At 41.6% G+C, this 15,036-nt stretch overlaps 2 protein-coding genes across 8 annotated transcripts in view; one reads left to right on the top strand and one right to left on the bottom strand.

The window, feature by feature from the left end:
* Positions 1 to 2,512, top strand: part of LOC139536023 (uncharacterized) — a 32,704-nt gene extending 30,192 nt beyond the window's left edge. For all 6 annotated transcript variants that reach the window (XM_071336121.1, XM_071336117.1, XM_071336119.1 and 3 more), the window contains 7 exons: positions 328 to 448; positions 676 to 810; positions 964 to 1,045; positions 1,208 to 1,322; positions 1,458 to 1,562; positions 1,758 to 1,834; positions 1,997 to 2,512. In XM_071336121.1, the coding sequence (XP_071192222.1) occupies positions 328 to 448; positions 676 to 810; positions 964 to 1,045; positions 1,208 to 1,322; positions 1,458 to 1,562; positions 1,758 to 1,834; positions 1,997 to 2,090 (729 nt within the window). In that variant the 3' untranslated portion in view covers positions 2,091 to 2,512. The remainder of the gene's footprint in view (positions 1 to 327; positions 449 to 675; positions 811 to 963; positions 1,046 to 1,207; positions 1,323 to 1,457; positions 1,563 to 1,757; positions 1,835 to 1,996) is intronic.
* LOC139536024 (ectonucleoside triphosphate diphosphohydrolase 8-like) lies at positions 2,382 to 13,036 on the bottom strand. 2 transcript variants are annotated; one of them, XM_071336122.1, is made up of 10 exons: positions 12,898 to 13,036; positions 11,798 to 11,937; positions 11,215 to 11,332; positions 10,616 to 10,766; positions 10,012 to 10,171; positions 9,036 to 9,266; positions 8,184 to 8,450; positions 7,936 to 8,046; positions 6,188 to 6,319; positions 2,382 to 2,910 (listed from the first exon to the last, which is right to left on the bottom strand). In XM_071336122.1, exons 2-10 carry the CDS (start codon positions 11,918 to 11,920, stop codon positions 2,689 to 2,691), a joined length of 1,515 nt encoding a protein of 504 aa, XP_071192223.1. In that variant the 5' UTR covers positions 11,921 to 11,937; positions 12,898 to 13,036; the 3' UTR covers positions 2,382 to 2,688. The 2 variants fall into 2 exon arrangements, with proteins under 2 accessions (XP_071192223.1, XP_071192224.1); XM_071336123.1 differs by lacking the exon at positions 11,798 to 11,937 and having other exon boundaries at positions 12,898 to 13,019.
* Between the last annotated feature and the right edge of the window lie 2,000 nt (positions 13,037 to 15,036).

The raw sequence follows: 15,036 nt of genomic DNA, 5'->3' as shown, positions 1-15,036 counted from the left end.
ATGGCTTCACTTATTTTATTGAACTCATAGCATTCTTGACATAAACAAACATCCCCCGGCTGAGTACTTGAGGATATTTGAGTATTCAACATTTTATGATAAAGAGCTGCAGTGATGTCACAACTGAAATTGTTCATATACTGTAAGTCTGAATTCGGCCCTAACCTTTCAATATATGTAAAACATCTGATTTGTTACTTTTAAATCTTTTTACATGGTGTGTATACCAGACAGTATATAGAATATTGAACACACAACAAAATTTCATTTTAAAGAGATGATCAAATCCTGTCCTTTGTGGGAGATAATGTTGTCTATTTGTCTAAGGTGGTTGCCTCAAGCACTGTTTTGAGTGGAAAAGGGTCTGAACCAGTGGCTCCAGCTCTACAGCCAGGCCCTGGGAATAAAAGAGGTCAAGAAAAGGCAGAGCGTGTGGAGAAGCCCCTGGGTAAGTATCGAATGGCAACAGTGAGGAGGTACAAGTGGGATGGAAAGGTTAGTCTTGAGTAAGTAAGCCCACCAGGCAGGAATCACCTGGAATTAACTGCTGGATATGCACTGTTGAGGCCCTTTGCTCTCCACTTGTAGCGAAAAGGAATAAGTCAAGTTATGTTTGAGTGAGATCAGAGAGGTGATATCAACTGTAATAGACCAGTGTCTTTGATCCCCCTCCAGGTACCTTCGGAAGCTCTGGCTCTAGTTCAAACCCCTACAACGTGGTGATGGTTGGAAACAGCAGTGTGGGCAAAACCTCCTTCATGAGGCGTTTCCAAAGTGGAGAGTTCTGTCTGCACCACGATGCAACCATTGGTGAGTATCATCATCCTTGTTGTATGTTTGGCATCATGCCCTTTCATGTCATGCGAAGAAATGAACACACCATGGTATTACTGTACATTACTGTGCTCATTCATGTCTGGTTTCATGTTTGTTTGTTTGTTTGTGTGCTTATCATCTGAGCAGGTATTGATACCTGTATACAGTCTGTGACAGTGGATGCAAGCCCAGTGACTCTACAGTTATGGGATACTGCAGGTCAGGAAAGGTGGGTCTCTAAACTAAGTTCATCACAATTGTTCATTATATGTAATGCATCGATACAGAATCTGTTCCTCTGTCCTAATTTGAACCCTCCTTCATGTGTGTGTTTTATTTGTTAGTATATAATTACATACATGTTATACTATTGTTACACTCTACTCCCCAGATTCCACAGCATCACCAGACAAGTGTTCCACAAAGCCCAGGGTCTAATGCTGATGTATGACATCACTTCCTCTCAGAGCTTCTGTGACATCTGCTACTGGGTCAATTGCATTCAGGTAGGGGCCATTTAAATCATGCCTTTAACATTATAATCAAATAACAACTATGTAACAACACAAACAATTGTTTGCAGGATTCACAGTTGTTCCACTGGTATCTATTGTACTGTCATAACCTTTTGTATTTTGTAGGAGGGGGCTCCAGATGATGTCATCGTTATACTCCTTGGGAACAAGAATGATTGTGCTGATCTAGAACGAGAGGTTCAGACTCATGAAGGGGAGAACCTTGCAAAGGTATGTTGACGTTACTGTAACTTTAACAGCCAGAATGTGGGCGACTGGACTGTAGGATTTACAGGTGATGTGATTATTATTTTACAGTTCTGTAGCTGGTGCTGAAATTGACAGTGGTAGCAAAGCAGGATTGAGATCATTCATAATAAATACAAATAATACTTTTATTGATGATACTTGCTCTCACTCTTAAAGGGGTACGACATGCTCTTTATGGAGTGTAGTGCTGCAACAGGTGACAATGTGACTCTGTCTATGGAAACTCTGGCAAGGTAAGACATGCCGACAGGTCTTCCAAGTACAGTAAAAGCTATTGTTTGTTTGTGTTGTTGTGTGTAGTCTGGATTTGGCTGCATATTGTCATTATCTGCATGTGGAAGAGGACTCTGTTCTGTGAATATTCAAACATTGATTTGGTGTGTTGTTGCTTCAAGGATGCTAAAGCAGCTGGGTGAGCAGACAAGACAAGAAGAGGGAAGCTTGGTGTTGCAGAAAGAACCCCCAAAGAAGAAATCAGGCTGCTGCTGATCAAGGTGGAGAAGATTGGTACATGTCATAATCTGCAGCACATACACGCACATACGCACCCACGTACACACACACATGCATTTGTGCCCTATATGCCCTTATGATTGTATTTTTACTTCTAAATGTTCTATATGTATATATCAGATTTAAATTAAAAAAACATTTGTCAATGCATGCCAAAGCATATACTGTAGTGGTAGTAATGTGACGCTTGAGATGATTCTCCCTTTTCTACTTCTTTCAAACACTGTTTGTGGGGGAAAAATATATTTATTCAATTATGAAGAGATATATATTCATACCAACACTATTTATTTACAGTAGATAGTGGCATATTACAATTTATTGTTGTGTTTCTTTTTGCTTGTAAAACATCCACCTATGCAGTTTATACAAGCCTAATAAATACATAATACATTCAATTGCCTCCATAATTCCAGTCATATTGACAGAAAATATAAAAAATTATTTCTTTAACTATTACTGTGAGTTCCAGGAGCTGCCACGCTCGTCCGATCCGTCGATCTTATTGACTCACTGCTATTATCACATTGTACCTAATCTGTATGGACTAGAAGAGACTAGAAGTCAGAGACGTTCAGAGTGTGATTGCATCGATTGTTGTGTTGCCTCGTGGGTTCCAGAGCAACAGAATGGCTAGCACCAACAGGCTGAGGAACACAGCAAACGCTATGAAGAAGACTTCTGCTGCCCACTGGCCATGCTGCACACCTGTCACCACCAGGGGGCGCTCTGAAGGGATCAGGTTGGTCAGGTTCAACATGTAGCCCAGCGTCCAGTTGATGTCTGTGTCTGCCACCTGATAGACAGTGATGTATATAAACATAAACTCAGCAAAAAAAGAAACGTCCCTTTTTCAGGACCCTGTCTTTCAAAGATAATTTGTAAAAATCCAAATAACTTCACAGATCTTCATTGTAAAGGGTTTAAACACTGCTTGTTCAATGAACCATAAACAATTAATGAACATGCACCTGTGGAACGGTCATTAAGACACTAACAGACGGTAGGCAATTAAGGTCACAGTTATGAAAACTTAGGACACTAAACAGGCCTTTCTACTGACTCTGATAAACACCAAAAGAAAGACGCCCAGGGTCCCTGCTCATCTGCATGAACGTGCCTTAGGCTTGCTGCAAGGAGGCATGAGGACTGCAGATGTGGCCAGGGCAATAAATTGCAATGTCCGTACTGTGAGTTGCCTAAGACAGCGCAACAGGGTGACAGGACGGACAGCTGATCGTCCTCGCAGTGGCAGACCACGTGTAACAACACATGCACAGGATCGGTACATCCGAACATTATACTGCGGGACAGGTACAGGATGGCAACAACAACTGCCCGAGTTACACCAGGAACGCACAATCCCTCCATCAGTGCTCAGACTGTCCGCAATAGGCTGAGAGAGGCTGGACTGAGGGCTTGTAGGCCTGTTGTAAGGCAGGTTCTCACCAGACATCACCGGCAACAACGTCGCTTATGGGCACAAACCCACCGTTGCTGGACAGGACTGGCAAAAAGTGCTCTTCTCTGACGAGTCATGGTTTTGTCTCACCAGGGGTGATGGTCGGATTCGCGTTTATCGTCGAAGGAATGAGCATAACACCGAGGCCGTACTCTGGAGTGGGATCGATTTAGAGGTGGAGGATCCGTCATGATCTGGGGCGGTGTGTCACAGCATCATCGGACTGAGCTTGTTGTCATTGCAGGCGATCTCAACGCTGTGCGTTACAGGGAAGACATCCTCCTCCCTCATGTGGAACCCTTCCTGCAGGCTCATCCTGACATGACCCTCCAGCATGACAATGCCACCAGCCATACTGCTCGTTCTGTGCGTGATTTCCTGCAAGACAGGAATGTCAGTGTTCTGCCATGGTCAGCGAAGAGCCCGGATCTCAATCTCATTGAGCACGTCTGGGACCTGTTGGATCGGAGGGTGAGGGCTTGGGCCATTCCTCCCAGAAATGTCCGGGAACTTGAGGGGCCTTGGTGGAAGAGTGGGGTAACATCTCACAGCAAGAACTGGCAAATCTGGTGCAGTCCATGAGGAGGAGATGCACTGCAGTACTTAATGCAGCTGGTGGCCACACCAGATACTGACTGTTACTTTTGATTTTGACCCCCTCCCTTTGTTCAGGGAGACATTATTCCATTTCTGTCAGTCACATGTCTGTGGAACTTGTTCAGTTTATGTCTCAGTTGTTGAATCTTGTTATGTTCATACAAATATTTACACGTGTTACGTTTGCTGAAAATAAACGCAGTTTAGAGGACGTTTATTTTTTGATGAGTTTATATTTATGTACAGTCGTGGCTAAAAGTATTGAGAATGACACAAATATTCATTTCCACAAAGTTTGCTGCTTCAGTGTCTTTAGATATTTTTGTCAGATGTTACTATGGAATACTGAAGTATAATTACAATAATTGTATAATTACAAGCATTTCAAGTGTCAAAGGCTTTTATTGACAATTAAATGAAGTTGATGCAAAGAGTCAATATTTGCAGTGTTGACCCTTCTTTTTCAAGACCTCTGCAATACGCCCTGGCATGCAGTCAATTAACTTCTGGGCCACATCCCGACTGATGGCAGCCCATTCTTGCATAATCAATGCTTGGAGTTTGTCAGAATTTGTGGGTTTTTGTTTGTCCACCTGCCTCTTGAGGATTGACCACAAGTTCTCAATGGGATTAAGGTCTGGGGAGTTTCCTGGCCATGGACCAAAATATCGATGTTTTGTTCCCCGAGCCACTTAGTTATCACTTTTGCCTTATGGCAAGGTGCTCCATCATGCTGGAAAAGGCATTGTTCGTCACCAAACTGTTCCTGGATGGTTGGGTGAAATTGCTCTCGGAGGATGTGTTGGTACCATTCTTTATTCATGGCTGTGTTCTTAGGCAAAATTGTGAGTGAGCCCACTCCCTTGGCTGAGAAGCAACCCCAGACATGAATGGCCTCAGGATGCTTTACTGTTGGCATGACACAGGACTGATAGTAGCGCTCACCTTGTCTTCTCCGGACAAGCTTTTTTCCGGATGCCCCAAACAATCGGAAAGGGGATTCATCAGAGAAAATGACTTTACCCCAGTCCTCAGCAGTCCAATCCCTATATCTTTTGCAGAATATCAGTCTGTCCCTGATGTTTTTCCTGGAGAGAAGTGGCTTCTTTGCTGCCCTTCTTGACACCAGGCCATCCTCCAAAAGTATTCGCCTCACTGTGCGTGCAGATGCACTCACACCTGCCTGCTGCCATTCCTGAGCAAGCTCTGTACTGGTGGTGCCCCGATCCCGCAGCTGAATCAACTTTAGGAGACGGTCCTGGCGCTTGCTGGACTTTCTTGGGCGCCCTGAAGCCTTCTTCACAACAATTGAACCGCTCTCCTTGAAGTTCTTGATGATCCGATAAATGGTTGATTTAGGTGCAATCTTACTGGCAGCAATATCCTTGCCTGTGAAGCCCTTTTTGTGCAAAGCAATGATGACGGCACGTGTTTCCTTGCAGGTAATCATGGTTGACAGAGGAAGAACAATGATTCCAAGCACCACCCTCCTTTTGAAGCTTGCAGTCTGTTATTCGAACTCAATCAGCATGACAGAGTGATCTCTAGCCTTGTCCTCGTCAACACTCACACCTGTGTTGACGAGAGAATCACTGACATGATGTCAGCTGGTCCTTTTGTGGCAGGGCTGAAATGCAGTGGAAATGTTTTTTGGGGGAATTCAGTTCATTTGCATGGCAAAGAGGGACTTTGCAATTAATTGCAATTCCTCTGATCACTCTTCATAACATTCTGGAGTATATGCAAATTGCCATCATACAAACTGAGGCAGCAGACTTTGTGAAAATTAATATTTGTGTCATTCTCAAGACTTTTGGCCACGACTTTATATGATAGACACACAGTTTCATTAAGGCAGCACAGCTATTCACATTGACTGCCATACAAGAACATTCCTTTTTTCATGAATTCTGTGGTAAAATGTCTTTCATTCTGTGTCCTGAAGCAAAATCTTTCGAATTGGATGTTGATGTTTTACATATGTCAATACACAAGTGTATAGTTAAGCACACACCTGTCTCTGGAAGTATATATTTCCCCAGGTCTGGTTGAACTTGTAGCCGTCTAGTAGTACTGTCATTATGTAGTTTGCTGAGGCACAGTAATCACGAAGGTACTTGTCCTTTTCACTATACTCTGTCTTGAGCTGCCAAAATAATTGATATTATCATAAACAAAGTTGTAGTAACATTGGGGCCGATTCTGACCCGAGGTAAGTGGTGTAAATGGAGGTGAAAGAAACGCACACCTGTTTAGGCGAGGTGCTGGCTAGCTGAGTAAAACATATGAAAAAGAAAAAGAAAGCCACACTCTCTAGGAGCTCAGATGCAATAATTGAATAACCTAATAACCAACGTTTCGACAGACAAACTGTCTTCATCAGTGGCGTATATGGAACATAATTCCCTTTTTATCCCTTTTTTTTTCTCTCTATGTGTATTCTGACCTTGAATTTAAGCGTGAGAATAGCATGCTATTCACCCACTATTTGTTGGGGGTGGCGATCGAATAAATGAAGGTGTGTAGACAGATATGCTGTATTCTGACCTTGACTTATTTCCCTAATAATTCCATCACCTTTACGTGTGAGGAAACCATGAATAACGTGGAGTCTACCTACCGATCCCAAGTTGAAAAAGCATCAAATTAATTTTTCAGATAGAAATAACACCATTCTCCATGCACTGTAATTTACAACTGGATAAGAGCTACAGTAGGTAAATGATTAATCCGTTTGGATAAATGCATTGTAAATATATATGACACTTGTTTTAGATCTATTAAAGTTTATGAAATGCTGTGCCATTATGCAGTATTTAAATTACAAGGCTTTTTTGCTTGCAGAGATGGGCACTCTCAAATGTTTTAATTACAGGCTACTTTAACATTCTCTGTCTCCTATTTCTATCAAACCACCCTTTCTATCAAACCACCGATTCAAATTCTATGTACACTAATCTTCTAACATTGCCATGTGTTGAAGAACTGAATGTGGCAATTTTCTGAATGAATCAAACCACCTTTATCTTTCTTTTATATTAATCTCCAAACCTGTTTTTATGATTCAAAAATACTTTCCTAAACCTAAATAATCTACAAGATGAGAGTATTTTTTTAATCTATAAATTGGGGCTGAAACGTAGACAAAATATGCACATATTTATATGGATTTCTTTCAATGATCCCTAATATTCGGAACACATTCTCTCGATATGTTCTGTATATTTTCTGTTGACAAAAGTTTAACTAGAAGGCACACTGTATTTAAAGGGATGGCTTAAGATAAATGTACTGAAAAATCCACGAGAAAATCTGTTGGACAACAAGTGGGAGTGTTTTCAGCGGTTGAATGAATGTATTCAGAGTGTGCGAGGTAGGCACACCTGCAGAATGTGTTACGTGACTAAATAAGGTAACTCTGAATACCAAATACTGAGAAGTGCGTAGGAAAGTTTGCTGACGACACAACATTAGTACGCTTGATTGCCAACAACAACGAGATGCCCCCCCCCCCCCCCCCGCCTATGGACATCATTACCCCATTATCGAATTAATCTCTCATCTAAAAAGAAAGGCGTGCTTATGAAAGGCAAAAATTCCAAAGTCTGAATCGGCCCCATTATGAATAAGGTTATTATGAGATATACTATAGTTTATGTTTAGCATCTGATTGAGTATGAATTTATGAATCTGTATACCGGTATACAGTTTTAGGAAGTGTACTGGTAATGTGAAAGGTCAGCAGAGGTCTCTATATCTCACCGAGTCCCAGGTCCTTTTACAGAAAGTGTCTATAGTTGTGGTAGCCTGAGACAGAGAGGACTGAGGAGCCAGACCAAGGAAGTCAAAGGTGTAATAGTATGTTGAGAAAGCCTAGGGAGAAGGAACAGTATGATGGTGACAATATATACTGTACATAGTTCAGACATCTTTCAAATTGGAGTGTTTGATTGAGCCTGCCTGGAGTGCCAGTTGAGTGGCCTTTGCGTAGATATGGGATGAATACTCACAAAGAAGTCGCCACTGACTGGGGGCTGGTATACCCCGTTGAAGCCACAGTCAGGAGCCAGGGAGCAGGCAGTCAGGTTCATGATGTTCTTCATCTGGTTGAGACACTGCAGTGGCTCACTGGTCCCTGTGAAGATGACCTCTGAGGCCGGGTCAAAGGTCACGGGTCTGGCAACGCAGGGGGAGTCATAGAGGTCACCCAGAGTCAGGGTTAGGTTGTAGCCCAGGTGGTAGCAGGGGTGCTTGACTGGGCGGGTAGACCCACTGATCTGAGAGAGGAGGAAGTTTGCTTGAATCAAAAGAAAAACAGCCCTTTAAACAGCCATAAAATGCTTCTGACTCAACTGAGAAGCATTCAGTCAAACAGATTTGGGGTAATTAGATTGGCCCAAAGATATTTATGATTTGCTTTAAAGCTGGAATCCATAGCCGGTGAAACTGCCACGTCTGTTTGCGATATTACAACAACAAAGTGGCTACTTTAAACAACGAACATTGTTTTTCACCTCGGACATCATTGCACGTGCAATAAAACAGCAGAGTATGTACTATGATTATTTTTACCACGATGCAGGATGCTCCTCTGACCCGTTACAATTTTTTTTAATCTAAAAACAATAATAAATGCACCTGAGGCATCCAGTGGCGCTGTTTCAACTTATGCAGATCTTAGCTTTAAAGAAAGCCTGGGTAAGGCCAAAACACTACTGCCTGTTTACACATTTCTATTCCTGAAAACTGGTCTTATATCTACATGTAGGGTGAGTTTACCTGGCATTTTTACAGTACCCAAAACCATTCTGCAATTTCTTTGAGTCATATCTAACAGGTGACCAGACAACTACTTACAGTACCTTCAGTAGATGAACCCGTAGCTGCCTCATGGCCTGTTCCTTTCCATAGCACAGGTAGCTGTGTGTGTACACCTCATATTGGTAACCATAGAGCTTTGGTCCCAGGGCGGAGGCAGGGTCCTGTACAGGCTGGCCGGGGGTAAAGGCTATCTGGGTAGAAGAGCCTCCCATGTCCAGGGCGCCCCAGATCTTCCTTCCTTTAGGGCTTACCCATTCTCCCTCAAAGGTGTGCTGCTCAGGAGAAGTACAAATACTGTATGTTAGCTATAATGTTAAACTGCAAAGACCTGCAATTCACCATTATAACAAGCTATTACAGTGGTTATAAATGGTACTACTACTGTATATCCACAAACCTCTGATCATTTTGCCTAAACAAGGTTGACACCATTCGGGAGTGTGTGTGTGTGTGTGTGTAATGTGTGTGCGTGTGCGCGTTCCCTATATTTGTATTCATATTTATTATGGATCCCCATTAGCCAAAACAGCAGCAACTCTTCCTGGGGTCCAGCAAAATTAAGGCAGTTTAATGTTAATGTTAAAAACATTACAATACAGTCACAGATTTCACAACACACTGTGTGCCCTAAGGACCCTACTACACCACTACCACATATCTACAGTACTAAATCCATGTGTATGTATAGTGCGTATGTTATCGTGTGTGTGTGTGTGTGTGTGTATGCATGTGTCTGTGCCAATGTTTGTGTTGCTTCACAGTCCCTGCTGTTCCATAAGGTGTTTTTTTTTATCTAATTTTACTGCTTGCATCAGTTACTTGATGTGGAATAGAGTTCCATGTAGTCATGGCTCTATGTGGTACTGTGTGCCTCCCATAGTCTGTTCTGGACTTGTGGACTGTGAAGAGACCTCTTGTGGCATGTCTTGTGGGGTATGTATGGGTGTCCAAGCTATGTGCAAGTAGTTTAGACAGACAGCTTGGTGCATTCAACATGTCAATACCTCTCATACACACCTTGATGAAACTCTCTTGTAGATAGTTGATGGTGATCCATCCGTAAGCCCCTTCCTCCATCCCAGATAGGATCCGTGCCCCCCGGAAGTCAAAGGGATACCCCTGGATCACCTTGGTTACCTGCTCCAACACCTGATAAGACTGGGTGTGATTCTGTAGCCTGAGGAGAGGAAAATATTCAGCCACTCTTACCGGACAATGGAAGTAGATTTCATAAATGCTACTTTATTATTAAAACCATGTTCTGCAGCCTGAAAGAGTATACATCACCCAGTCATAATGTACAGGAGGTTAAATACACTCAGAAAAAAGGGTTCCAAAAGCTTTGTGGTACCAGGTAGAGCCCTCTGTGGAAAGGGTTTTACATGGAACTCAAAAGGGATCTTCCTGGAACCTAAAGGGTTCTTCAAAAAGGGTCTCCTATGGGGACAGCCGAAGAACCGTTATAGGTTCTAGATAGCACCTTTTTATTCTTAGAGTGTAGTCACCACATAGATTAGTGGGAGGTTTTCCTTGCACATTCATTCATAAAGTCGTAGTTTTGGGATGAGGTAAATGAAAATGATTACACCTATCAAGATAACACAGTGCAGTCTTGACTTACTGCAAGAGTCGCATGCCAGCGGTAGCACCAAGGTACACAGGAGTTTCCCTCCGCTGGTTTGCAGGGACGGCTGCCAGTGCACTTTCCAGGCACTTCCTCAGACTGAGCCCTGCACCAGGTGGGTCCTGGGCATAGCTAGAGATGCCATCTCCTACGGACAAGCAGGGGACAGGGGTGTGAGTCATTGGTATATTTTTTTATGTGACAACCATTACTGGGTGGTATATTATGATTTGTCTTGGCCCTTGCGATCAAGCTGCAATGAAAATAGGTGTAAGATGACTTACGGGCATATTCTAACTTCTACCTTCTTGGGGCAAATCCTAACTACTCTCCCATTGACATCAATTTTGGTTGACAAATTCCGGTAACTTTCCCAAAATCCCAGATGAGGAACTCCAGGTTGGAGGCTGCCCCTGCAGCTTATTCCCTCCACATTCCAAAACCTGGGAATTTTGGGAAAGTTACTGGAATTTTGAAACCTTAACGTCATTGCATGACTAAGTGAAGATTCGCCTTACGTGGAAGTTAGTATTCACCCCTAAGAGATCAAATAATAGAGTAGTAGTAATGGTTCACTGACAGCACTCAGCACTGACCGTCAACATCACAGACCAGCATCTGTGACACCACCCCAGTGTTGTTTTCTTTGTTGCCAGGCCAACGGTACATGTAGAGAGAAGTGTGTGTGGATCCAGCATCGAACACCATCCCATACTGAAGGACACACAGAGACAGAGAAGTCAAATACCAACAGAGAGAGGGAGAGAGAGAGAAACTAAGAGTAACTTTGTCCTTACTGGGACAATCTAATAAATATACATTTTTGATAACGTCCCATATTAATGTTGGGACATTTTTGAGTACCTACTGTCCCATATTATTGTTGAATATTGTCCCATATTGGGAGCTTGACAGGGGCCCTGTTGCATCCTGTGAGGTATGTGCTTTGTGAAGTAACATTGATGTCTGGGAAATGATAAAGGAAATGTGATATCCAAACGGGTCAAAGGTGGAATTAAGAGGGAACGCGTTGGAACGGCATTCCCAAAGTTAAATGATTTCAACATGAAAAACGTAGATTTTTAAGGTGCATTTTGGGATTTTACATGGGTGAGTTCCCAGAGTAAATTTTCCCCAATTACTGTAGTTACAACCCAGGTAACAGTTTTTCTTCATCACCTGCATGCGATGGGGGAGATCCACCAAGTGGTGCTGAACTAATGTGAGGATTAGAGCGATGATGCCCACGCATCCCATCACTACCACGACTGCAGCCAGCACAACCTGTTTCACCATTGACATCTTAATTCCAAACACACCTGTAAGCCCACTCTCCCGGGGACACACACACACACACACACACACACACACACACACACACACACACACACTAAATTACACTTTGGTCTTCTTTTATGCCACCATCGCGAAAGATAACATCTGTTTTACCAGTGACATCTTCATTCCAAACACACGTAAGCCCACTCTCCCGGACAAACATACACACACATGGCAAATTTGTTGAGAACTAATCAACTGTCTCTCTAAAATCAATCCTTTGATTATAAAAAACAAATTACACAGGAGTTTTTTTCATGCCATCAGTGAAATATTACATTGTCATCGATCTTCATTCATAAATATAACATTATTTATAACATTATAACAGTACTTGTGACAGTTCATTTATTTCTATAAATAGGCACAATGTACACAGTCTATCCCAAAATAATGTATATCTTATCTGATGTATCTGCTTTATTTTATCAGATTCTTATCAGACTCGTTACAGAGTTGGCAAGGACATCATTTTATATATATATATATATATATATATATATATATATATATATATATTCTGATTCAGATTTTACCACAGCAATTGTGAGTTTAATGTATTTATGCCACTTGTCTCCTATGCCACTGTCTCCTCTTCTCCAAAGGTGTAAAGAACTGACAAAGACTATTGTACATTGTGTGATCTTAAAATGCTGTCTGTACATCCAAAAATTTACATATCGCTTAACAGTATAGTTTTGTCTTGGTTTACTGCATAGTGCTATTATAAAGATGTTAACATGAGAGCATTATGCCTAACGTATTGAACAGATAATGCTGCCTTTGAAATAACCATGAAAGACAAATAGGAGCAGTGACTGACTAGTAGTCAACCATTAACAGAGAAAGCCCCTGAACTCTTCTATTAAAACATGAGATGACAACAGGAGTTTTCCACTTGATCCTCCATGGTCCAACATGGTCAAAACAACTGGACTTACCGTCACAGAAGTTTCTTCTCTGTGATCTCTTCTCCCTGACCCCCAGGTCAAATTAGAAACAGATGCGTTACCTTAGAAATGTTTCGCAAGATCTTACACTGACCAGAGTACAAGCGTTCTCCGCCTTTCTCTTGTGCTCTCACTGACTATCACTTACGCACTCTCTCTGTCTCTCTCTCTCTCACTCACCCTCTCTCTCGCTCTCTCACTCTTTCCCTCCCTACCTCACGTATCTCAAATAAACTCACTCTCTCTCTTCCTCCCAAGATCTGATGCACTGTACAATTTGTCATCTTTCTTCCTCAAGTGGTAGGCTGAAATGTAATGTTAGAGCCCTCACAACTACTCACGAATTTGATTACATTGAATATGTGGACATTTGAAGTATGTGATGTCTCATGTTTGACGTAATGCTGACAATGCTGCCTTTGAAATAACCATGAAAGACAAATGTTTGAGCGTTCAACGCTTATTGACTTTGCACTTGCATACAGGGCAGGACAGTGTTTACAAGAATCTGTCTCTTATCTTTACTGAAACCACTAACAAGAAACTGTCTCTTATCTTTACTGAAACCACTAAAACCAAGCCCTACCCTCAGGGTCAATACATTCCTCAATAGAGCCCCACAGTGGAGGTGTCATAATACCCATAAAACCTATCGGTCAAACAGGGAAAAGGTTCCAATCGTTTTTCCACCATTAATTTCCCCCCATAGCTAATTTATGAAACACTTAAAATAAGGGCTGTGTTTTGTGTAGGCTTACCCTGGCGTGACGTTTTGATAACCATGTAAATCTCTCTCGGACAAGGTGACTTTTATCAATATATTTGCCTCTATTTACTCTCAAATTCGAAAATGCTAATTAGCATTAAAGTAGACATTATGCAAGACTACAAATCCCTGCAAGCTCCAAAGTAGACATCATGCAAGACTACAAATCCCTGCAAGCTCTTGCACGTCATCTCTAGCTGACACGTTTGCTAACAGGTAATGTGTCAACTTAAAACTTGCACAAGAAAGTTCACAGAATTGTGAATTTAAAGAAATGTAGCTAGTTTATTAATTACAACATTTTGCTAATATGATTTAGTTAATCCAGAGATTCTTACCTTTGCCGCAAGTCATCAGACTCATCCAGATCATCATGGCATTTGTAGTTCTTCACATTAGCAGCTAATTAGCATTTCATTTTTGGGTGGTAAATACAGGCGAATATATTGATAAAAGTCACTTTGTCCTAGAGGTATTTACACTGTTATCAAAACGTCACGCCAGGGTAGGCCTACATGAAACACAGCCCTTATTTTAAGTGTTTCTAAAATCCCTTATTTGAAAAATGAATGGTGGAAAAACTATTGGAACCATTTCCTTGTTTGACCGCTAAGTTTTATAGGTATTATGACTCATACTGTGGTACTCTATAACTCAATAACTAACTCAAATAATTGTTTACATGCACTATAAAGGGGTTACTGTGAATTTGGAAAGTAAAATTCTGTATTTCATATTACAAAACACTTACTGTAATATAAATATGGTATTGAAGCAAGTATTGTGTAAAGAGACACAGTACAATCCTAAAAATGTACTGTATTATACTGTAAAAAAAAGTAAATGCTACCATAATCAGAATGAATGAATGAAATTCATTGCAGGGTGGGGTTTGTATTTCAGATTATTTTACTGTAATTACAAGGGATTGGTGCCAGCATGTTGGCTGCTAGGTAAAGTGTTTACACATTACAGAATATTTATCAATATTTGGTGGCACTTCTAGGGGCCTTAACAAAGGATTCCAAACTGGCAGCGACTACAGGGCAAATTTGACCAAAACGACATGGCAAAATGCTCAACCATATAAGGTTTAAAGGGATACTTCTGGATTTTATAAAATCTACTTCCCCAGAGTCAGATTAAGTTATCGATACCTTTTGTAGTTTCGCGAGCCAATGCTAATTGACATTAGCACAATGACTGGACGTATATAGACCAGTTGCGAATTTGGCTTCCGTAAAATGGGAAGCCTGGGGAAGTTCCATGGCAGAAGTCAGCTATAGAGGGGTTGGAACCTGGTGTAAATCAGTGACGCCTTGCAACACATCAAACCAATCAAGTTCCTTGCTTGGAAGGAGCTC

Source organism: Salvelinus alpinus, chromosome 12, assembly GCF_045679555.1.
Source record: "Salvelinus alpinus chromosome 12, SLU_Salpinus.1, whole genome shotgun sequence".
NCBI classification, from domain to species: domain Eukaryota; kingdom Metazoa; phylum Chordata; class Actinopteri; order Salmoniformes; family Salmonidae; genus Salvelinus; species Salvelinus alpinus.
Note: the sequence above shows the minus strand (reverse complement) of the source record. Positions and strands in the feature narration are given on the sequence as shown.

Excerpts from the sequence above, each read along its gene's own strand:
- LOC139536024 (XM_071336122.1), bottom strand. The coding sequence starts at position 11,920 with ATGTCAATGGTGAAACAGGTTGTGCTGGCTGCAGTCGTGGTAGTGATG. Across the intron at positions 10,767-11,214 it reads GCTGGTCTGTGATGTTGACG|GAGATGGCATCTCTAGCTAT; the intron begins GTCAGTGCTGAG and ends GCTTGTCCGTAG. Across the intron at positions 8,451-9,035 it reads TACGGGTTCATCTACTGAAG|ATCAGTGGGTCTACCCGCCC; the intron begins GTACTGTAAGTA and ends CTCCTCTCTCAG.